This window comes from Rhincodon typus, chromosome 11 (assembly GCF_021869965.1).
Source record: "Rhincodon typus isolate 14 chromosome 11, sRhiTyp1.1, whole genome shotgun sequence".
Taxonomy (NCBI): domain Eukaryota; kingdom Metazoa; phylum Chordata; class Chondrichthyes; order Orectolobiformes; family Rhincodontidae; genus Rhincodon; species Rhincodon typus.
In genome coordinates, this window is record NC_063342.1 from 40036877 (window position 1) to 40062295 (window position 25419).

Genomic DNA, 25419 nt, shown 5'->3' on the forward strand with positions numbered 1-25419 from the left:
ATGAGACCCTTCCTAGGCCTATGAAAAACTGCGTGGTTTGAATGCTGTCAGCAGAAGTGTAGCAGTAAGTATTCTACAATGAAGTTAATTGCTTGCTAGCCCTGTTCTCACTATGTGGACAGAGATAACTCCTAAATATGTTTTGTTTCATTGTTATCCATTACCGATAGTTTAGCTTTGAATTGCGGGGAATTAGACCATATGTAAAAGTAAAGGATCTGAAATAATGTAGACCAAGCAGGATAGCAAATAGTCAAAATGTAGCAACTTGAAAACGCGTAGCATGGAACAGAACAAAATGCTTAAACCTAAGATTTCTGTTTATATTTTAGGAACTATAATTCATCGACACCGTATTCCGCTTCCGCCTCCAAATGATGATCAGTTTTACACAGTGGATCACTTCAACATTTGTCAAGAGATTGTTTTCTATTCAAAGACATTTATGATTGTAGACTGTGACCAGTTCACAAGAAATTTTCTGCGAAAAATGGGTGTTAAACTGAACCCACCTGGCTGCATTCCTGAGGATCCTTACACTTCAAAACGTGAAGAAGTAAGAATAACTCTTTTTATATAAAAGGAAAAATATATGGGGAAAATTAACCTGGCAGATATGTCAATAAAATTCTGTTCTAATCTGAAACATATAATACAGAATGCAGACTGCCACTGGTTTGTATTATAAGCTACCAAAAATTTCATGTCTTATTATATGTGTTTTGATGTGATCAAGGCTACCCAGGAATTTCAGGATAAAACAATGACTTATAAATTGCTTTTGTTTTACGTTCACAGCATTTACAATTCATTTTTACATATATTTAGAAATAGTCTTTCTGTGATAGAATTTGTATTTTTCATAACTTTACCAGCAGGTGATGCAGCTTTAATACCTTTCTAGAAGACTTTTCTTCTTGCCCCTTTTTTCCTCTAAGTGGATTATACTTCCATATGACAGAAACTGCAAACCCATGGTGCGATGATTTGTGATCTTTAGGACATGTGAAATCCAAGGTAGCAATTCATCCTTGGATTTCATTTCATCTGTACCACTGTGGATGTTGATAACATTGGCATATTAAGCTGAACTAAGATTCTGAATGAACTAACTCAATGTATTTAAATAAATTAAACAAATAAGGTATACAGGATACCAAAAATCTATGTACAATGACTGTATTAAATGGCCTGATCTTGATCTTGAATGTAGTCTAAGCCACTTCACAAATGATCTGAACCAGACTTCTGTATTGCATTTGATTCTATTTCACCTGTTGCCACATTTTTAAGATTGAATCCTTTCCTTACTTGCTCTTGTTCCAGAAATTCCTCTGCCTACCCAACATTCTTTTTGTATTTAAGACCTTCTTCGAACCTTGCTTCTTCAACCAAGTTTCAAGTGAATAATCTCTCTTTCTCTGACTTGAAGCCAATTTTTGTTGATGACAGCTCTGTGAATTTCCTGGAAACAATTTTCAATGTTAAATAAATGTAAATACAAAATGCTTTTGTTCCAGATGACATCATAGTCAATGAGATGTAATTTGCTGGTGGTGAGGGTGCAGAATAGGTCTTGGGAAATTAGCTTGGGGAATTTAACTTTACTATAGGCAAAAAGAATTGAACTTCAGCTCCTGTGACCCAAGCCAGTGATAAAAAAATCCAATTATCCTTTGAACCATCTGAAATATTAGTTAGCTTCAAGACAATGCATATAATGACTTAATGCTTTATCTAGCAGATCTAGTTCCTGAATAACTGGTCCACAGTTGGGTATTATTTACATCATCCAAGTAAAGCTTACTGGCTTCATAAAAAGACATATTTTACATGAGACCTTTCTGATTTTACATAACACAATGTATTAAAATTATGTTGATCAACAAAGCTCGATTGTTTGTTCCCCTCCAGTCTATTGAATGGAAATTCTATGGAATTGGGACCTTAAGTATTGTCTATGAGCATATAATGCTTTTTTCCCCATTCTCTATGTAATGGCATCACATAACCAAGCTTAATTTCCTATGATTTTTGAAAGGTTAAATTGGTCAAATAATAATGTACAGAATTAAGTATAACATTTGCTATTTAATTTGATGCCTGATGTAGATAAATTCAGGCCAGTATACTAGCATCATTACAAACACATTTGCACATATTTAATTTTTCTACTTCCTTTTATATAGTTCAAAAGTAAATGTAAATAAAACTATTGTTCCTATACATCTGATTATAGTTGTGATTTTAATATATGCATACGTATTTAAATATATATACAATTATTTTAAAAATGTGTGCTTAAAGGATGTCTTTACTGTATTAATGTCTTGTCTCAAATAATTTCAGAAACCAATACATTAAATAGCTTTAATCAACAAGAACGTTTTCTTATTAATAGAATTTTTGAATAATCTAGTGAAAATTAATTACACTTATTAAAACAAACTGTTTATAAATATATTTTCACATCATAATGAAATAAATGTCTTTTTTTAATTTGAAGAATTAGCTTTTGCCTTTCAAATGCATTAATTTTTTATTTAGTCAATGCTATGAATATGAATACCTTCAATAATTGTATTTTTACTGCTGAATTTAAACTAGAGGGAAGAAACTGAATTAAATTTTGCATTGGCAGACCTCTAATACTTAGTTTTGAAAGCATTACCAAGAACATAGAATAGTTGTTATTGATCCAGTTTAACATTAATTATTTTTGTAAGCAAATGAACTCAATTTCCCGTCCTTGAGAGTTTAAAATATTCAATGACAGGAAATGCAAATGTGTAGGGCATAATTTTTTGGTTTGCTTTTATTGTAAAATTCCAATTTCCATCAGTGTAGAACAGCCATGGATACTTTTCTTTTACTGTACCTATGCTTACTAAGTAGTTTCACATTCCTGATTGGAAACAATCGCAAATTCTTCAACTCTGTCTTATGCACTGAGATGATGGCCACCCAATTCTTGTGGATGGGAATGTTCCCAGATCCTTTTCCTGCTGTTGGTTGTTTAATTCTCCAATACCGTTTACAACAATATGTGGCAGGACTGCAGAGCTGTCAGACGATCACCTACTTCGATGCCTATTTTCCAAACTATTCCTGCATATTTTTATGTCATTAGTGGTTTGAAATCTGTCAATCTCCACCTTAAACATGCTTAACAACTAAGCTTCCATTTCCCTCTAGGATTGATAACCTAAAAGATTGATAACCCCTGTGGGTAAAAATATTTCTCCCATCTCAATTCTAAATTGCATTTGCCTTATTTTGAAATTTTGTCCCAGGGTTCTAGATTCCCCAAGCAGGGTACCATCTTACCTGCATCTACCCTACCTATTCCTTTTAAGTGGTTTGTAGATTTCTATGAGATCACCTGTCATTCTTCAAAACTGTGAACAATACAGGCCCAGTTTGCCAATCTCTTTTCATAGGACAGACCCAGCCACTTAGGAAAAAGTTTGGTAAACTTTTTTTGCATTCCCTCTGTGGTAGTAATATCCTTCCTAACATTGAATAAGCTTCTATACAATTGAAGTAAGATTTCAATTGTCCTATTTTCAGATCCTCTTTTGATAAAGAGATATTTATTTTAGCCTCTCTACTGGCCTGCTGCACCTGCATGATAGCCTTCAGTAACTTACTGTATTGACAAAGACAGCCAGGTTCATTTTGTGCATCTACACTTTCTAATCTCTTACTATTTAAGAAATACTTTTTACATTTGTTCTTCTTAACAAATGTGGATAACTTTATATTTTTCTACATTATATTTTATTTGCCATATACCACTCCCTGAGTCTGTCTATATCTTCTTGAAGCTGTTTGCATCTTCTTCATATTGCATATTCCCATTTAGCAAGCTAGAAAATATTAAGTTTGGACAGTGAGGGATGTTTGTTTGGAAGAAATGTCACTGTGGTGCAACCAGTAGCTTTTCTTGATGGTCATCATCCTTGTGCACCTTCTGTATTTCTTTGTAGATGGAAAAAAATATGCAGCCCCTTCGTCCCTATGAGAAGATTGATAAACTTAAGCAGTTCCTGGACCATGACACACATGTGCTGCGATTTTACTGTTACTGGGATGATTCAGAATCTAATTTTGGAGACTTCAGGGAACTCATCTTGCACTATTTCTTGGCAGATGATACAATCGAAATCAGGGAGGTACTTCAGCCAAATTCAGGTAGAGATGCTGTTGTATTCCTCCACCGAAGCAAACTACCAAAGGTATGAATATGAATATTTGTAATTTGTTATTGTTATTTCTAAATTTCCTTAAACATTCCACTAGATTACATCTCATAAAATATAAGAAGTGTCAACAAGCTAGTAGTTGCAGTCATGTGACTGGGATTTTGAGTTGAAACGCTCAGTTAATGAAGTGGATTCGATGTACCATCATCAGAAACCATTTGTAGCTGATAACTGTGGAGTTATTTGCACAAGTCAAGCAAAAATGGCTTCTGAAGGTCTTCTTGTTCAGCTCCGACTGCAATAAACATCACATCTTCTAATTCTTTGTGTTGACTTGGCTGAAATTCTTACATATTGCCAAGAATGTCACATTCCAGGCGATAATGAGTTTGCTTTTGTTCCACTATTGCTGGAAATTTCTGGGAAGAGTTAATTTACTCATCAGTAGCAGCCATTTTAAAATGTGGATGGAATCGATTTTAAAAAGGCTATTTTGCTGATACTGCAGAGCAGTATGCGCTAAGGAGACACAAGCACAAGTGAATGAGATTTATTGAAAAGTGTCTGCCTTTGTCCCTGGGCTAGCTACCATTATGAAAAAGGCTGGGATCACAGATATGATCTGAGCGTTCTGTGGCTTGTCACTTTAACTCCTTTTGCATTTTGGATGCCCAAAGAGTTGGAGCCAATTTCAATGTAAGCTTCAAATGTCTGCAGTATTTTGGTTTGAACTCACTTTCAAACTTTAGTTACATTATTGAATATTTTTTGAATTAATAGTTTTAACTATTTTCACCTTAAAGTTTGGATGAGGGAGGTGAAAGAGATCAGATGGGACCCTCCTCACGGGCCCAATCATTCCTCCCCCAAGGACTGTTCCATTCTGTCATTCCCAGGGAACTGGTATCAAGTTTAATAATTTTAGAGCATGAACACCTCCTTCCATGGCTAATATCCAGCCCAACATTCCAGGTTCTGTCAAGAAATGTGCTGATTTCAGTACAGCCAATCTATTTTCACCTACTGATAGCCCCCACCTATTTAGCTTCTCTTCTTCCCTGATTCACCATCAACAATCCCTTTGTCTGCCAACCATCTTTCCTTCTCTTTCTCTTTTTCTCTCTCTCCTCTCTCCACTCATCCACATACTGCATCAGCCCTATTCCCCTCCCCTAAGATTGGCATAAATTCAGCATATATACTACGTTTTCCTAGCTGCTATCAGTTCTGAGGAAGGGTCACTGGACTCAAAACATGAACTCTGTTTTCTCTGCATGGATGCTGTCATACCTGCTAAGTTTCTCCAGCAATTTCTGCTTTTGTTTGTTGCGTATTCTCTGCTGTTGTTCTGGAAGGATTCTAATTATTGACAGCCCACATGAGCAGCTGCATTTAGCTCAGCAGAGCTTGAAATCTCCTATGGCCTCTGCTGAAGACACTCCACTACTTATCTGGCTCCAGCACCTGCTCTTGTCCACATGGGCACTTGTGAGCCAGTTGGAGAAAATATGACAAAATCAAAAAGATTAGATGCTTGCTGTTGAGAAACAAAATTACAATTTTCCTGCCGAGGGTTTGAACAGCAAGATGCAAATCTTGCCCATGAGCAGTGAGATGCCTATTTTGCGTGCATTAATGTTTCATCCGTCCTTAATCTCAACACATTCATATGCAATTTTCGATTTTCCATGCACTGGAGAGAAATTGGACATCAACAATTTTCTGATGTGAAGGTCAGAGCGGTTATTTGGCAGCTATATCTCATTGCTTGTTCCTCCCGACCTCCATTTTAGACAGTAATTCCCGACATCTTGGAACGTGCTCCAAGGCCAGCGACCTTCCTCACCTCTGTCCATGGATGTTGGCATTGGGTACGCATCAGCTTCACCCAATCATCATTGTGTATCTGCAATACATTTAGAAGATTCTCTACTTCACTTTTGCCCTTTGGAGTGCACTGACATGTTGTGTTGTAATACTGCTGCTCGGCTGCTTTGCAAGCAGAGACAGGCACACATCTCATGTAAAAGAGCAGGATATGCTTTGGGTTGCTTCACTAGGTTTCTTAGCACTCACTGTCTTTGTGCTTACTTGGATCCATACAGCAGCTCTGCCTAGCCCTGCCTTGCCTCCTATTTCAGAGCTTAAAGGCTGACAGTACTTCTGTGTTTAAGACGCAGAGAATGCTGGAAAAATACCTGACACAGAAGGGTCATGCCAGACTCTTCTTTTCTGTCTCCACAGATGTTGCCAGATGGGCAGAGTTTCGATGTGTTTATGTTTGTGTTTGTTTCTGATTTCTAGCATCTGCAGTATTTTCCCTTTACTCAAGTAGTTTTGTGTTACCTTGCTTTTTGGTGTAGACACAAAGCAAGGCAGCTTAACCTGGTTGTTGTCAGTGATCAGTCAAGGAGTGGACATGTTTCTGTTTCAGGATGCTATGTTAATGTCACACCTACAGCAGGTTATGTGGCAAGCAAATCAAACATGTGCTTCAGCCAAATGGCTATGTCTCAAACTCTAAGGGGTAAATTCAAAGGGGAATCTCATCAGAAGAAAGTCCTACCACATTCAGTCAGTCAGTCAAGGGCAGCATCCTATCTCCATCCAACAGATTGGATGTGTTCAAGTGGCTGCGTGGACCGTTAAGGTCAAGTGTTCCATAACCCAACCATCCAGGAGTGGGACACATTCAGTCCTGAGACTGGTTCGTAAGGTTAGATCACATGGAATACAGGGAGAACTAGCCATTTGGATACAGAACTGGCTCGAAGGTAGAAGACACAGAATGGTGGTGGAGCATTGCTTTTCAGATTGAAGGCTTGAGACCAGTGGTGTGCCACAAGGATCGGTGCTGGGTCCACTGTTTTTTTTATCATTTATATAAATGATTTGGATGTGAACATAGGAGGGATGGTTAGTAGGTTTGCAGATGACACCAAAATTGGAGGTGTAGTGGACAGTGAAGAAGGTTACGTCTGAGTACAACAGGATCTTGATCAGATGGGCCAATGGGCTGAGGAGTAACAGATGGAGTTTAATTTTGATAAATGTGAGGTACTGCTATTTGGAAAGGCAAATTAGGGCAGGACTTACACACTCAATAGTAAGGTCCTGGGGAGTGTTTCTGAACAAAGAGATCTTGGAGTGCAGTTTCATAGTTCCTTGAAAGTGGACTCGCAGGTAGATAGGATAGTGAAGAAGGTGTTTGGTATGCTTGCTTTTATTGGTCAGTGCATCAAGTATAGGAGTTGGGAGGTCATGTTGCAGCTGTACAAGACAATGCTTAGGCCACTATTGGAATACCGCATGCAGTTCTGGTCTGCCTGCTATAGAAGGATGCTGTGAAACTTGAAAGGGTTCAGAAAAGATTTACAAGGATTTTGCCAGGGTTGGAGGATTTGAGCTATCATGAGAGGCTGAATTGGCTGGGGCTATTTTGCCTGGGGTGTCAGAGGCTATGGGGTGACTTCTTTGAGGTTTATAAAATCATGAAGGGCGTAGATACAGTAAATAGACAAGGTATTTTCCCCAGGGAGTCCAAAACTAGAGGGCATAGGTTTAAGGTGAGATGATAAAAATTTTCAAGGGACCTAAGGGACAACTTTTTCATGCAGAGGGTAGTGCATTTATCAAATGAGCTGCCAGAGGAAGTGGTGGAGGCTGGTACAATTATAACATTTAAAAGGCATTTGGATGGGTGTATGAATTGGAAGGGTTTATAGGGATATGGACCAAATGCTGGGAAATGGGACTAGATTTATTTATGATATCTGGTCGGCATGGACGAGTTGGACCAAAGGGTCTGTTTCCATGCTGTATATCTCTATGTTTCTATGACTGTAAGGTTATCAGAGGCCACAGCTGTGGCATGAAAATTGGTAAAGTCAATTGCAGGGATTGGAAACAGCATGCTGAGCTCTAGATAGGACAATAATTATGAAGAGAGGCAACTCAACATCTTGGAGTGGGTTATGGTGGTGCATTGGAGAACATGGATTACTGCATGATAAGAGGTGTCATTGATGGTTATAACCACCCTGAATTTGACGTAGAGGCAATGCAACATGATTGTTGATAATTTATCGAGCTGGCGAAGGGGGTAATGTTGCAATATAAAATCTTAAATGAAAGCGTTAGGTGGAATAGTGTGGCAGCTCAGCAATGATGGGGTCAACAGGGAGTGCAAGGAAGAAAGAAACATGAAGGTTTTAGGAGGACCTTTGATTACCAGGCTGAGCCTGCAGCTCACTCTGTCAAGCGCACCCTGTGTTACCTTCCATCTTCATCCGAATCACAAATACACATGGAAATGGAAAATGGTTGTGACCACACCCAGAGTGGTCCATCTACATAGCTACATAGCTACTTTCTGTCTGAGTACATGTGTTCTAAATGTGAAAGATGTGAATGATTGCATTAATCAGGCACTTAGCTAGACAGGTTAAAGTCACCTACAATCACTCATGTCTCTGAGGAAGAAGTAATCACAGGTGATCTTAAAAGTGTCACCTGCAGGCCTCAATTTGTAAGGTCTCATAGGCTGCACAGGGGAATTGAGCTGATTTCCTCTCACCTTAACCTGGAAGTACTTGCCAATGTGCTGTTGTATGCAATGTTGCCTTTCTTGGGTGATGTTGCTGGGGGAGGGTGAGATAAAGTTTTAACTATCTCACCACACTTACAATTTCCTTTGTATTTGCACGGCATAGCTTGTGCTGCACACATTGTAATAAGATCGCCTATGTAAAAGGTCCATGTACAGACATTCCATGGCCTTCCTTGTTGGAGCCCTCCATGTCCCACTATATGGAGAACCATGCTAAACCATCATTTTTATTTCATCTGAATGCTAGCTGCTTATATCACGAGCAACCTGTTTCTGATATTTCCCACACAGAATGATTTGAACTGCGACCAATGGATCGAGCAACAACTTGGGTCATCATCACATTTAAACATAAGGCACAGGGAAATTGATGAGGAACAGATATGCCACCAAGCCCTGAATTACACCAACCTCTAAAGGCAGCCAAACAGCATCCATATGAAGAAGTTGCAGCTGAAGGTCCTTTCAGGATGTGGAAGAAGTGCAGGAAGCCCAGAGTTTATCATCCTCAATTCCATTTCCTCCATGAGCGAGAAATATTAGCACCAAAGGCTACCAATGACATGGGACATCATCAAGAATTATGCCAACAGCTGGAGCAGAACCTGCAACCTGTAGGGGCTGAGGGGCAAGGCCATGGCAGCCACTAGGAGGGCCAGCTCATGCCAATTGGTGCACAGACCCATTGATTTCAGGTTCTGGAAGTCACTGCCGTGCATTAATTTCAAAGGTCTGCGTGGCCCAAAAAAAAATTAGAGGCAACATAGGTGGGTAGCCGTCATATCCCAGTGGCCATCAAAGTGATACTGCACTAAATTTTTATCCAAGTGCCTGCTTTCAAGGATTCATTGGGAACCTGTGTGACATCTCTCAAAACTCAATCCACAAATGTATCAAGGATGTTAATGATGCAATTTGTACTAGACCACATGACCCTGTAATGAGGTCAGTGGTGCAGTTTGGGCAGTAGGTTTTGTAAACACAGCTGGTATCTCCCAGGTGCAGGCATTATAGACTGTATGCACATGGCATTGAGAATGCCATATCATCACACAGCAGACCTGATCAACAGGGAAGGGTTTCAATCCATCGACGTACAAGTTATCTGTGATCATTGATACGACATCTTGGAAGCCTCCACCAAGTACCCTGGGAGCTGCCATGAAGCTTACATCTGTGAGAACTCTTGTTTTTCTGCTTCATTTCACAGCTGGATGCCTAACAAAGGATGGTTACTGAGAGATGAGGGCTACCTCACATAACCAAGACTGACAACTTCTTTATGCAATCCCCCCTGATTAAATCCAAGTTCAGGAACTATGTAACCTACTGTTCCACCAGGGCCATGGTGAAGATCTCCAGAAGATGAGGTTCTTATGATTGGATTGGTCTAGAGGAGTGGGGTTTATGGTTGGGGGAGGGGGCTTGCAATGTAGAGAGAGAATGTGCCACTTAGTTTTAGCATGCTGTGGTCTGCATAACTGAGGCAGGCGATGAGGGGATGTGATGGATGCTGAATAGCTCGGACAGTGGGAGCAATGTTCCAAGGCAGAAGCTAAGAACATTGAGCTGGAAGAATATCACTTTCAGCATGATGGAGCACTGCAATGTCAAGCATAACAAGCAAGCAGCACTTTCCTATACGTGTGATCTGTGTGCAGTAATTATTCATTGACTGTAAATTTGTTAATGCTCAAAAGGGAAATGGTTTCACAGAATCCTTACCGTGTGGAAACAGGCCATTCAGCCCAACAAATCCATACTGACCCTCTGAAGAGCATCTCACCCAGACCCCTCTCCCTGCCCTTTCCCTGTAACCCTACATTTCCCATGGCTAATGCACCTAACCTATACATCCTTGAACATCCTTGGTCAATTTAGCATGGCCAATCCACCTAAACTGCACATCTTTGTTCCTGGAAGCAAATACACCTTTTTTTGTTTGCCTTTTTCATCATTTTTCTTGTTTTGGTTGAATGAAAGTGAAATGTTTCAACTCTTCGAATATGATATGGAATGCATGCAATGCTCCCACGTTGAACAATGACAAGATGTTACGCTATGCTGGGTATTAGCGAAAGAGTAGTATTCTTTGTAGGGTCTGTTTCCATGCTGTATGACTCTACTTTATAAAACAGGATTCTAAAATGGTATAGTGCTCAGGCGGGTAGCCTGTAAAACTTGATTACTGTAACTATAGTTTCAAGGACACTTAATTAGACAGATGATGATGTGAAATAGCAATGCATTCATGGAAATGAGCTTCTATTTGCAATGAAGTGCCACCTGTACCATATATGTACCCTCAGAAGTTTTTGTTTTTCATTTTCCTCCCACTATATTTGATGTGAAGGGCTATTCATATCTGACAGTGCTGACCTTGGTGCGCAGCTGGGCTTTCAATACAGCACCTGTGCCTGATATTCTGGAAGGTCCCAGCAGTGATGAGTACTTGTACCACTGGTGGGTACGTAAGAGCGTGGGTAGGGCATCATAGAGGTACAGTGCATACATGATGAGGTGAACAACATAAAATTGCATGAGAAAATTTGCTGGAGCTCACAAAGGAAAACACTACATGAAACTCCCAAATTGACACCTAGCTAATTTTTGATAAAATGCAGTCAGTAACTAACGTTTCTACAATCTCTTCCATGCATTTCTTTTAATGCTGTTCCGTAGAAAGCATCAGGTCTTGGAGATTTGTTTATCTTAAGACTCATTGATTTCTCCATGTCTTGTTTTTACTTAAATCCAATTAAGTCTTCATTTTGATTTTATTTTCACACCACCAAATGCAAAACACCCATTTAATAAGTTTGCCATTTCCTCATTGTTGATTGCAATATTGTGTCTGTCTTTAAGTGCCTCAAGCTTTCCTTAGCCACTCTCTTTGTTTTAATACTTTAACAAAAATATTTACTATTAATTTTAGTAATCCTTGCAATTATCACTTTTTTTTCTTTTTGGAGCTTTTATATGTTCTTTGTATTCCATTTCTGATTTTTATAGTTTATCGGTCTGCTGGATTTCCCCTGGTCTTCTTTTAAGATTTGTGTTTTAGCTTTATATTATATCTTATGTCATTTGTTAATTATGGAGTCTAATTACTCCAGTGGAGTGTTTTCTTTTTTTGAGTATGTTTTAGTCTTGTATGAAATAATATTCTAAATACCTTTTTACTGTTTGTAGGTTTACAGTTATTAACAGTTCATCCCCATTTAGTGCAATCAGTTTATGTATCACTTCTTCAGCAGCCCTTACTTAAGCTTTGTCCTCCCACCCAAACATAACATTAAATCTAGTCAAATTACAATCACTGTTCCCAAGATGCTCCCTTATTTCTGGTTGGTTACTTTTTGCAAAATCTATTATGCTCCATGACTTTGCAAAACAAGACAAATACTTTTTCTCAATATTTTTCTGAATATTCTATTTTTGTTGAAAGATTGTTCCAGATCGGTTATATCATCCTGGCGAAATTACAGATCGCACAATACTGAACACTACTGCACCATCAAGGCATGACAGCCGCTATGTCCTTGATAGCCTTAAGGTATGTAATCAAAATCAGCATTTAAAAATTTTCCCACTATAATGTATTTTTAAAAAGACTTATTAAATTATTGATACAATTATAATTGAATAAGTGTGTAATATTCTAGACTGGAAGTGTGTACCAGGAGTTCTACAAGGACTGTGATCTAATGATTGGGACAGTGATAAATGCCTGGGGACGAAAAATAGTTCTCTGTGATTGTGATGAATTCACAAAAGAATACTACCGGAATAAATATGGTGTTGGTGAGTCAATTTTATTTTGTTTTTGTTTGTCCTTCTATTATCTGCATCATGCACTACTTCTGCTACAAAGGCACAGGTAGGAACTTAGGCTAACTTTATGGAGCTGTCTGATAATATAGAATGTATTACAGCCAAAAAAATTAATGTTTTTAGAAATTAAATGTCTGAAGACCATTACTGCCCAGAAGAGTCTGTCAGGTCCAAATATTGTGAAGTAGAGAATTATTCATGATTTTATGAACTTCTATGAGGTCACCCCTCAGCCTCTGACGCTCTAGGGGATATAGCCCCAGCCTATTCAGCCTCTCTCCATAGTTTAAACCCTCCTTGGCAACATCCTTGTAATTGTTTCCTGACCATTTCAAGTTTCACAACATCCTTCCTATAGCAGGCAGACCAGAATTGAATGCAATATTCCAAATGTGGCCTAACCAACGTCCTGTACAACCGCAACATGACCTTCCAACTTCTATACTCACTGCACTGACTAATAAAGGCAAGCATACAAACACTTACTTCACTGACCTGTCTGCCTGCAACTCCACTTTCAAGGAACTATGAACCTGCACTCCCTATGTTCAACAGCACTCCCTATGTTCAACAACACTCCCCAGGCCCTTACCATTAAGTGTATAAGTCCTGCCCTGATTTGCCTTTCCAAAATGTAACACCTCACATTTACCTAAATTAAACTCCATCTGCCACTCCTTGGTCCACTGGCCCATCTAATCAAGGTCCCATTGTACTTTAAAGTAACCTTCTTGGCTGTTCACTACACGTCTAATTTTGGTGTCATCTGCAAACTTACTAACCATCCCTCCTATGTTCACATCCAAATCATTTATCTAAATGATAAAAAAAACAGTGGACCCAGCACCAATGCTTGTGGCATACCGCCGGTCAGAGGTCTCCAGTCTGAAAAGCAACCCTCCACCACTACCAGAAGTAACATGTGATTGACTGAGCAAAGGGATTCCATAACCAACTGACCAGATCAAAGCTGTGCAGTCCTACTGCATCCAGTCATGAATCCTGCTGGACAATTAAATAACTAACTTGAGATGAAGGTTCTGCAAATATGCTCTTCTCCATTGATGAGGAAGTCAGCAAATCAGTGCAAAGACATGGCTGAAGCATCTGCAATGATCTTCATCTAAAAGTGTAAAATGGATAATCCTTCTTGGTCTCTTCCTGAATTACCCACCATCACAGGTGCCAGTCTTCAGCTAATTCAATTTACTCCAAATATAATCAAAAAATGGCTGAAGGCGTTAGATACAGCAGGGGATATAGATCCTGACAGTATCCCGGCAATAGACCTGTCCTCCTAATTAGTTTTGCCCTGGCCACACTGTTTCAATGCAGCGAAAACAATGGCATCTACCTGGCAATGTGGAAAATTGCCTAATTATGTTTCATGTGCAAAACAACAGATCCAACCAATTATTGCTGCAAACAGTCTATCCTCATTCATATGTAATGAGCAATAACTTGCCTATGTACAATTTAGGTTCTATCAGGGATGTTCAGGTCTAGACCTCATTTCAAACATATAAACAAATTGAATAAATGATTTATTTATTGTCACTTGCATTTTAAGCTTGAACAGTTGCCACACTTTGGCGCCATTTTGAATAGTTTAAGAATAAAAAGGATAAAAGATATGACTGAAAGGGAATAATTTCACAATAAAAAGGATGAAAGATATAACTGAAAGAAAGTCCTGAGCTGGCACACCAATGACATCTGCACCTCCATCACTTCATCGCTGCCTGCGTTGGACCCACCAACATAGGAGTTACCACTCTTTTGGCACCATCTCTTCACCGCTGGGCCAATGCTGCCACCGATGTCAGGTCCCACGCTGGACCCACAACCAGGAGTCCCTGGCTCTGCCGCCTCTTCGATGAAATTAGGAGTCACAGCTTCAGACATACCATGCTGCTGCCACACCACGCTGCTGCCACACTGCTGCCACACTAATACCAGGAGTCTCTACTCTGGGCCTACTGCAAACAAGAATCTCTGGCTCAGCTGCCAGGCCAGGCTGCCGTCACTGTCATGCTCCAGCACCGCCACCTTGAAAAGTCCACTGCCACCACCGCCTCGGATTGCTGGAGGAGCTTTGCTGCTGCTGCTGCCACCGCCAGCCCCAAACGCTGGGAGGGCATCACTGCTACCATCACCACAAATGCCACCACCTCCAGTCACAGGAGCCGCGTCCGTCACCACCTGAACGTTGGGAGAAGCCGCCATTCTGCACATGGCCTGCTCTAGCTGATTTCACCAACTAACCCATCACAAAAAACTCCGGAGAAAAGAGAGACAAAGGGAAAAAACGAAAGAAAAAGAGCAGAGATTAAATAAAGACAAACACAAGGAAAGAAAGCACACGGGAGCAGATGAGCTCCGATCAAGAACCCACACGCAGTCCTTCAACTCCACCGTCAATTGAGTTCTAAAGGTGAGGTGAAAGTGACTGTATTGCTATTGAGGCAGTATTTGATGAAATGTGGCATCAAGGAGTCCTGGCTGAATTGAAGACCAAGGGAAACAAAATGAAAACTTGTAACTGTTTCACATCATACTCAATACAGGACAATGGCTGGGGTTTTTGAAGACTAAGACATTCCTGTATGTGTTCTTCAGGCTATTCCTGGGACAAGCCATCTTCAGCTGCTTCATCATTAATCTCCCCTCCATCATAAAATGAACAGAAAGGATATTTGCTGAAGGTTTGTCAGTGCTCAGTACTATTCATCACTTCTCAGATAATGAAGTAGTCCTTGCCCATATGCAGCAAATCTTGGGCAATGTTTTGGATTGGATAGAAAAACGGCAACTAATGAATGTCACTGAATCTCCAAGCACCATACTCTGTGGGATACCTTTGACCAGAAACTGAACTGGACCACCTGTTCAAATAATGTGGCTATTAGAGCAGGCCAGAGCTGGAAAATTCTGTGTCAAGTAATTCTTCTCCTGATTCCCCAAAGCCTGCCAAATCTATGCAGCTCAAATCATGAGATTATTGGAACAGTGTCCACTTGCCTGATAAAGAGATAACAAGACTAATGAAGTAAACTTGTGGCTAAAGGAGTGGTATGGGAAAGCAACATTCCACTTCGTGGGGCACTAGCATCAGTATTAGGACAAGAGGGAACTGTACCGTTGGGACAGGTCCCACCTGAACCTATCTGGGCCCAGGATCCTAGCAGAATTGATAATTAGGGTGGACTTTAAACTAGTTAGATGGGGAGAGGGCTCAGGAGAGGTCTTAAAGTTTCCAGAATAAGTATTAGAGCAGAGATTATAGAAAGGATAAGGAAACTAACTTGAAGCACAGCAGATGAGGGGACAACTATGAGAAAGTGGCACAGTCAATGCAGGACTTGAGGATGTTGTATTTAAATGAGAATATGAAACAAGATAAAAGAGCTTGTAGCACAGATTGAAATAGGCAGGCATGATGTTGTGGGCATCTCAGAGACGTGGCTGCAAGGGGATCTGGGCGGGTAAGTAAATATCAAAAGATGCGTGTTCTAATAAAAGAATAGGCAGGTGGCAGAGGGAATGGGGTTGTCTTTTTAGTAAGAATTGGTTAGGCCACTTTTGGAATACTGCATTGAATTCTGGTCTCCCAGTTTTATGAAGGATATTGTGGAACTTGAAAAGGTTCAGAAAAGATTTACGAGGATGTTGCCAGGGTTGGAAGGTTTGAGCTATAGGGAGAGGGAGCATTGGAGGCTGCAGGGTGACCTTTATAGAAGTTTATACAATCATGAAGAGCATGGATAGGGTGAATAGTCAAGATCTTTTCCCCAGAGAGGAGGAGTCCAAAACTTGAGGGCATTGGTTGTTGATTTGCTAGCAGAGCTGGCTGGTTATAGTTCAGACGTTTTGTCACCATGCTAGATAACATCATCAGTGTGGCCTCCGATGAAGGTTCTTCGCAAGAACCTGAGAGGGCATAGGTTTAAGGTGAGTGGGGAAAGATTTATAAGGGACCTAGGGGGCAACCTTTTCAAGCAGAGGGCATTGAGTGTATGGAATGAGCTGCCTGAGGAGGTGATGGAGGCTGGAACAATTACAACATTTAAAAAGCATCTGGTTGGGTATATGAATGGGAAGGGTTTAGAGGGTTATGGGCCAAATACTGGCACTGCTGTGGGGCAGAGTTGAGCAACCGCAAAGGAGAAAAGACTCTGATTGGAGCTATTTACAGGCCCCCAAGTAGTAGTCAGGACATGGGACAGAAAATAAATCAGAAGATAGAAAAGCCATGTATAATCATGGGGGACTTCAATATGCAGGTGGACTGGGAAAATCAGGTTGGTCACTGATTCCAAGAAGAGGAATTTGTGGAATGTCTGTGGGATGGTTTTTTGGAGCAGCTTTTGGTAATTCTGGATTTCCAGATGTGTAATATGCCAGACTTAGTTAGGGAGCTGAAGGTGAAAGAATCCCTAAGGGGCAGTGACCATAATATGATAAAATTCACCTAGCAGTTTAAGAGGGAAAAGGTAGAATCAGATATAAATGTATTACAATTGAATAAAGATAACTACAAGACATGAGGGAGGAGCTGGCAAGAGTTGATTGAAAGGGGAGCCTAGCAGGGAAAATAGTGGAGCAGCAATGACAGGAGTTTTTGGGGTAATTTGGAAAGTTTAGCAGAAATTTATCCCAAGGAAGAAGAAACTTACAAAGGGGAGGATGAGGCAACCATGGCTGACAAGGGAAGATTAGTGAGAAGCCAGTGGATTGGAAAGCCGTTAAAAAACAGCAGAAGGTAACTAAAAAAGCATAAGTTAAAGAAGTTTCTTTTTCTTTATTCATTCATGAGATAAGGGCATCACTGGCTAGGTGGCATTTATTGCCCAGAGGGCAGTTGAGAGTCAACCACATTGCTGTGGGTCTGGAGTCACATGTAGGCCAGACCAGGTAAGGATGGTAGTTTCCTTCCCAAAGGGACATTAGTGAAGCAGATGGGTTTTCCCGACAATGGATTCATGGTCATCATTAGGTTTCTAATTCCACATATTTACCAAATTCAAATTCCACCATCTACCGTGGTGGGATTCGAACCCCGGTCTCCGGAACATTATCTGGGTCTCTGGATTAATAGGTCCAGTGATAATACCACTAGGCCGTCGCCTCCCCGGAAATTAGATGAAGTGTGTGAGTAACCTTGCTAGTAATATAGAAGAAGATTGTAAGACTTTTTACACATCTAAAAAAAAAAGAAAGAGGCAACAGTGGACTTTGGACTGCTGGAAAATGAGGCTGGGGAAGTAGTAGTGGGGAACGAAAAAATGGCAAAGGAAATGAATAGGTACTTTGCATCACTATTCACATAGAAGACACCAGTAGCACACTCAAACTTCAAGAGAGTCGGGGATCAGAGCTCAGTGTAGTTGCCATCACTAAGGAGAAGGCGCTGGTGAAGCTGAAAGACTTGAAGGTAGGTAAATCATCCGGACTGGATGACTACGCCCTAGAGTTCTGAAGGAGATAGCTGAGGAGATTGAGGCATTGGTGGTGGCCTTTCAGAAGTCACTGGATTAAGGGAGAGTCCCAAAGGACTGGAAAATGGCTAATGTAACACCTGTTTGAAAGGCGGGAGACAGAGGATGGGAAATTATAAGCCAGTTCCTCTGATATCTTCATTGGTAAGATTTTAGAGTCCATTATTAGTGATTAGATTGTGGAGTATTTTGAAACTCAGTAAAATAGGGCTGAGTCAGCACAGCTTGTCAAGGAGCAGCGTGGCGGCTCAGTGGTTAGTACTGCTGCCTCACAGTGCCAGGGACCCCTGTTCAATTCCAGCCTTGAGTGACTGTGTGGAGTTTGCACATTCTCACCATGTCTGTGAGTTTCCGCCAGGTGCTCCCAGAGTCCAAAGATGTGCAGGCTAGGTGGATTGGCCATGCTAAGTTGTCCGCAGTGTCCAAGAATGTGCAGCTTAGGTGGATTAGCCATGGTAAATGCAGGGTTACGAGAATAGGTTGGGGGGGGTGTCTTGGTGGGATGCTCTTCAGATGCCTGGAGCAGACTCACTGGATTGAATGGCCTCTTTCTGCACTTAACGGAGTCTATGATTCTATGAGGGTCATGCCTGAAAAATCTGTTTTAATTCTTTGAGAAGGTAAAAAGCAAGTGAGAGAAAAGAGAGCCAATGACCGTGAACTATTTAGATTTCCAGAAGGCCTTTGTCAAGATGCTGCACAGGACACTGCTAAATAAGATACAAGTCCATGGTGTAGAGTGCAAGCTACTGGCTTTCTGGTAAAAGGCAGAGAGAATGGATAAAAGGTTCTTTTGCAGGATAGCAGCTGGTGACTCTGGATATCCGCAGGAATCAGTCTTGGAACCACAACTATTTGTGTATTACATTAACAATCTGGATGAAGGAACTGAGGGCATTGTTGCTAAGTTTGCAGACGACACAAAGATAGGTGGAGGAACATATGTTGACGAAGTGAGGAAGGGCTTGAACAGGCTCAGAGAGCGGGCAAAGAAGTAGCAGATAGCATACAGTGTGGGCAAGTATGAGGTTATGCACTTTGGTAGGAAGATTACAGGTGTAGACTATTTCCTAAATGGGGAAAGTTTTAAAAATCTAAAGCACAAAGGGACTTAGGAATCCTAATTCAGGAATCTGTTAAGGTTAAACTGCAGGTTAAGTTGGCAGTTAAGAAGACAAATGCAATGTTGAAATTAATTTTGAAAGGTTAAGAATACAACAGCAGAGATATACTGCTGAGGCTGTATAAGGATCTAGTCAGACCACATTTGGAATATTGTGAGCAATTTTGGGCCCGATATCTGAGGAAGGATGTGCTGACATCAAAGGGGGTTCAGAGGAGTTTCACAAGAATGATCCCAGGGATGAAGGGCTTGTCATATGAGGACTCTGGGTCTGTACTCAATGGAGTTTAGAAAGATAAAGGGGGATCTCATGAAAATTACAGAATACTGAGAGGTCCAGATATAGTGGACATGGAGAAGATGTTTCCACTTATAGGAGAGACTAGGATCCAAGGGCACAGCCTCAAAGTAAAGGAATGACCCTTTAGAACTGAGATGAGGAGGAATTTCTTCAGCCAGAGGGTGGTGCATCTATGGAACTTATTACCAAAAAAGGCTGTGGAGGCCAAGTGATTGAGTGTATTTCAGACAGAGATAGCTTCTTGATTAATAAGGTGTTCAAAGGTTACGGTGAGAAGGCAGGACAGTAGGATTGAGAAACCATGATCGAATGGTGGGGCGGACTCAATGAACCAAATAGCCTAATTGTTCTCCTGTATCTTTTTGTCTTACTGAGTACAGAATCTCCCTCAATACTGGAGAAACTCACGACCATACAGAACAAAGTAACTCATTTGATTCACATGTCACCAAACACCTTAAGCATGGACTCCCTTGATAAACGGCACAGTGGCAGATGTTTGTACCATCTGTAAGATGCACTGCAGCAACTCATCAAGGCTGCTGTGGTGGCATCTTCCAAGATCTGACCTTTATCAACAGAATAACAAGAGCAGTGGCAACACCACCATCTACCTGTAAGTTTCCCTCCAAATCACACAACACCCTGTGTTAGAAATTATTTCCCAATTCGATCATGAGTGCTTGGTTGAAATCCTGAAATTCCCTTAATGTTTGTGGTATATGGGAACTCTTGGATGCCAGTATGATCCCGGGTAAAAATATTTGCAATACGTGTTTGAACAGCTTCAGTTCAGAATTTATGAGCCTGCAAACCCTACAACTCAACAGAAAGTTGAAAAGTTACCAGGACATTTTATTCCAGGGGGTGATTACCCATCTTGGGAAAGGGGCTTCTGATTTGGTCACTAGACTGGGAAAGGAGGGTGTGAGTGCAAGTGAGGTAGACAAGTGGACCCAGAGGGCAGTAGTGTAGGAACCTTAGCCTTTGCAATTGTCTAATTTGTGATTGTTTGGATGGGCAAGAGGGCGGTAGCATGGATAAGCTAACTGATTATAGAACCATGGTACAGGAAGTCACTCAAGTGAGAAGAAAAAAGAATGGTATGGTGGGAGAGAATAGTGTAATAGGGAGATTGACACTGCTTTCTGCAGGAAACACTGAGAATCCAAAAGACTGTGTTACCTACCTGGTGCTCAGCAGTGCAGAGTATCTTACAATAGGAGTGGAGGATCTAGTTGCCATTGTTCTATGTAGGTTCCAATGACATGGGCCAGACACAGATAGAGATTCTGCAGTGTTGAGGATGAGATGCTGGGCACCAAATTAAGAAACAGAATTGAAAGTAATAAACTTTGGACTATTACCTGATCCACATGCAAGTTGTCATAGGGCAACTAAGATTGGATAAACTAATGCGTGACTCAAAGTCTGTGTGGGAAAAAATGGGTTCTGGCTTTTGGAGCACTGACATCAGTTTTGGAAAAAGTGGGAACTGTACTGTTGGGATGGTCTGCACCTGAGCCTAGCTGGGGTAAGCTCCAACTAGGGAAATAGAGAAACTTACATAAATTAAATACTGGGCCATGGGATCGAACTTGGGAAGATATGGTCAATCAAAGAGAAGAGATAAGACAGAAGGGAAAGGTATTAACGTGCAAAATGTTAAACAAACTGTGTCACAGAAATATCGAAAGAACAAACCCAAGAGTGACTCAATAGATAAGGCGATTTCAAAAATAATAAGATAATAAAAACTAAAGATTCTGCATCTGAACACATGTTGCATTTGAAAAATGGATGAACAGATAGTGCAAATACAAATAATAAATGCAATAAGTTAGGCCTTACAGAGAGATGACTGCAGAATGACAGAGATTGGAACCTGAATACTTAAAGGTACAGGATATTTGGGCAGGATGGATATCTAAGTAAGGTTGCTCTAATAATTAATGATGATATTAGCACAATAGAGAGGCGTAACTTAATTTCAGGAAACCAGGATGTTGGAGCTGTTTGAGTAGCGGTGAGACTGTAAAAGCAAGTATTCACATATGGTGGTAACGCACATGTCCCCTAACAGTAACCAATCATCAAGATAGGGTATATAGGGTGTATATAGGGTATATATATATAGGGTGATTCAGGGCTAAGCACTGCTGCCTCAGAATACCAGATTCCAGCCTTGGGTGATTGTGTGGAGTTTTCACATTCTCCCCACGTCTGCATGGGTTTCCGCTGGGTGCTCCGTTTCCTCCCACAGTCCAAAGATGTGTAGGTTAGATGGATTGGCCATCCTAAATTACCCATAATGTCCTGGGATATGCAAGCTAGGTGAATGCACCCTTAGATAAGATCAACTAAGGGGAGGACCCAACATCAGTAGTATACTAAAAAAGTTAGAAATGGTATCAAACTTAAAGAAAAAACATATAATTGAGCAAATTAAAGGTGGCAAGTGGATGACTGGTCAAAATATATGAAAACTGCAAAAGATGAATAGAGAGCAGGAATTAGATTATGAGAGAAAGCTAGCTAGACTTGATCATAGAATCCCTACGGTGTTGAAACAGGTCCTTCAGCCCAACAAGTCTACATCGACCTTCAGAGCATCCCACCCAGACCCATCCCCCTAATCTACACATCTCTGAACACTACAGGCAATTTAGCATGGTCAATCCACCTAGCCTGCATATCTTTTGGACTGTGGGAGGAAATCAGAGCACCCAGAGGAAACCCACACGGACGCAGGGAGAATGTGCAAACTCCACACAGATTGGAGCCAGCCAGCTTGGAGTCAGTCCCCTGAACTGAGGAGATTCTCAATTTCCTGGTTATATTTTTTTTCTTCTTTTTTTTTTAGCACCCTTGTTGTGCATGTGCAGGTGTGAGACACAGTAAAAACACCAGGTGTGCAAATAACTTTATTAACATACCACCAACAGGATAGACACCCATGTGACTAAGGAGCCAGTAGTAAGCAGAGCCCCTAGGGCAATGCTTATATGAACAAAGAGATGAAGGGAAGGCTAGGGATCAAATCAAAATGGAATTGGAGGGGGAGATAAAACACTCCACACCCCCGCGGTACCCACCTCTCTCGAAACGTATTGAGAGCATTGGTGGACACTATGTGCTCCTTTTCCAGGGACACCTGAGCACAAACATAGCCAAGGAAAGGTACAGGCAGTCGGCCATACTGACCCCCTCCACAGCCCATTGCCTTGGCCTACTAATGGCCAGCTTGGCCAGGCCCAGAAGCAGACCCACGAGGAGATCCACCAACCTGCCCGCTCCCCTCCGCACCCGGTACCTAAAGATCAGGAGCATGGGCCTGAAGTGCACGCAAAAACACAAAAGGAGGTCCTTAAGATAACTGAAAAATGTTTGCAAGCACCCACACCCAACATATACATGGTCCATGGACTCCGCAGCACCACAAAACAAACAGTTGGGCTGGGAGTCCGTGAAACACCGCAATCTGCAATTACATGGGACTGCTGCATGCAACACCCTCCACCCTAGATCCCCAAGAGAAAGGAGGAGGACTCCCGCATACAGGGCCCTCCACTGGGGATCCCCACCACCCGGTGGTAAATGGGCATGTCAAGGTGTGTCTGGGCAGTGGATGAAGGAGAAGAGGTGGATGGTGTGCAGCAGCAGTCTGTACAGGGCCTGCCGTTTCCCATCTTTAAAAGATAAAAGTTGAAATCCCGGAGGTGGCTCAGGTTGTGGGGTACAGGCTCCCGGGGAAGGTACGGGAACCTGGGGCCAATCTGAAATTCCATCCAAGCAGGGGAGAAAGTTAGCTAGATGTATGAACCCAGGTAGGAAAAGTTTCTATAGACATTTAAAAAAAGAAAAGCATTAACAAAATGAGCATTGATCCCATTGAAGGTGACTCTGTGGAATTAATAATAGAAAGTAAGGGGATGGTAGATTAATTGATCAAGTAATTTACATCAATCCTTACTATGGAGGATGCAAGTAACAATCAGGAAATGGAAGGAATGGAGGAACTGAAGAAAATTATAATCATCAGAGCAGTGGTGCTTAGCAAATTGTTGAGCAGCAGGCTGTCACATCCCTGGGTCTGATCAATTTCATCTAGTGTATGTAGTTTCTTTATTCAAAAGGGAGAGTGACAGAAAGTAGGAAACTGCAGGCCAATTATCTTAACATCTGACTTAGGGAAGATGTTAGAATTTCTGAGTAAAGAAGTTATTACATTAGACAGGTTCAAGGTAACCAGGCAGTGACACATGGTTTTGTGAAAGTGAAGTCATATTTCACTACTTTGCTGGAGTTATTTTTACTGGAGTAATACCAGATGACTGAAGTGTGACAAATGTCATTCCCTTGCTCAATAAAGGGAATAGGCATAATCCTGGGAATTACAGACCAGTCAGTCTTACTTCTGTGGTGCGTAAATTATTGGAGAGGATTCTGAAAGATAGTATTTATTATTATTTGGAAAAGCATAGTTTGATTAGAAATAATCAACATGGCTTTGTGAGGAGAGGTCATGCCTGACAAGCCTTATTGAATTATTTGAGGATGTGACAAAACACATTGATGAAGGCAGAGTAGTGGATGTGGTGTACATGGATTTTAGCAAGGCATTTGATAAGGTTCCCCATGGTAGGCTCATTCAGAAAGTAAGGAGGCATGGGATTCAGGGAAATTTGGCTGTCTAGATACAGAATTAGCTGTCCAATAGAAGACAGAGGGTGGTAGCAGATGGAAAGTATTCAGCCTGGAGCTCGGTGACCAGTCGTGTTCTGCAGGGATCTGTTCTGGGACCTCTGCTGTTTGTGATCTTTATAAGTGACTTGGATGAGGAAGTGGAAGGGTGGGTTAGTAAGTTTGCTGACGACATGAAGATTAGTGGAGTTGTGGATAGTGCGGAGGGCTATTGTAGGTTGCAACGGGACATTGACAGGATGCAGAACTGGGCAAAGAATGGCAGATGGAATTCAACCCAGAAAAGTGTGAAGTGATTAATTCTGGATGGTTGAATTTGAATGCAGATTACAGGGTTAATGGCAGGATTCTTGGCAGTGTTCAGGAACAGAGGGATCTTGGGGTGCACGTCCATAGATCCCTCAAAGTTGCCACCCAAGTTAATAGGGTTGTAAAGAAGGCATATGGTGTGTGGCTTTCATTGGCAGGGGGATTGAATTTAAGAGCCGCGAGGTTATGCTGCAGCTCTACAAAACCCTGGTTAGACCACACTTGGACTATTGTTTTCAGCCCTGGTCGCCTCATTACAGGAAGGATGTGGAAGCTTTAGAGAGGGTGCAGAGGAGATTTACCAGGATGCTGCCTGGACTGGAGGGCAGGTCTCATGAGGAAAGGTTGAGGGAGCTAGGGCTTTTCTGATTGGAGCGAAGAACGATGAAAGGTGACTTGATTGAGGTGTACAAGATGATGAGAGGCATAGATAGAGTGGATAGCCAGAGACATTTTCCCAGGGCGAAAATGACTATTACAAGGGGGCATAATTTTAAGGTGATTGGAGGAAGGTATAGGAGAGGTAGGTTCTTTACACAGAGAGTGATGGGTGCATGGAATGCACTGCCAGCGATAGTAGTAGAGTCAGATACATTAGGGACATTTAAGCAACTCTTGGATAGGCACATGGATGATATAAAATGAAGGGTATGCAGGTTAGTTTGATTTTAGAGAAGGATAATAGGTCAGCACAACATCGTGGGCCGAAGGGCCTGTACTGTGCTGTTTTATTTGAAGAAAAGTAATATATATTGTGAATAAAGGGAAACTGATGGATGTACTTTTACTTAGATTTCCGGAAGGCTTTAGAAAAGATTATTGTGAAAAATAAGAGG

General features: G+C 41.2%; 1 protein-coding gene across 1 annotated transcript in view; it reads left to right on the forward strand.

Moving 5' to 3' along the window:
- Positions 1-25419, forward strand: part of efhc2 (EF-hand domain (C-terminal) containing 2) — a 103222-nt gene that overhangs the window by 18496 nt on the left and 59307 nt on the right. Inside the window, exons 5-8 of the mRNA XM_048603354.1 lie at positions 333-556; positions 3990-4238; positions 12263-12370; positions 12480-12618. Coding sequence (XP_048459311.1) covers positions 333-556; positions 3990-4238; positions 12263-12370; positions 12480-12618 — 720 coding nt within the window. The remainder of the gene's footprint in view (positions 1-332; positions 557-3989; positions 4239-12262; positions 12371-12479; positions 12619-25419) is intronic.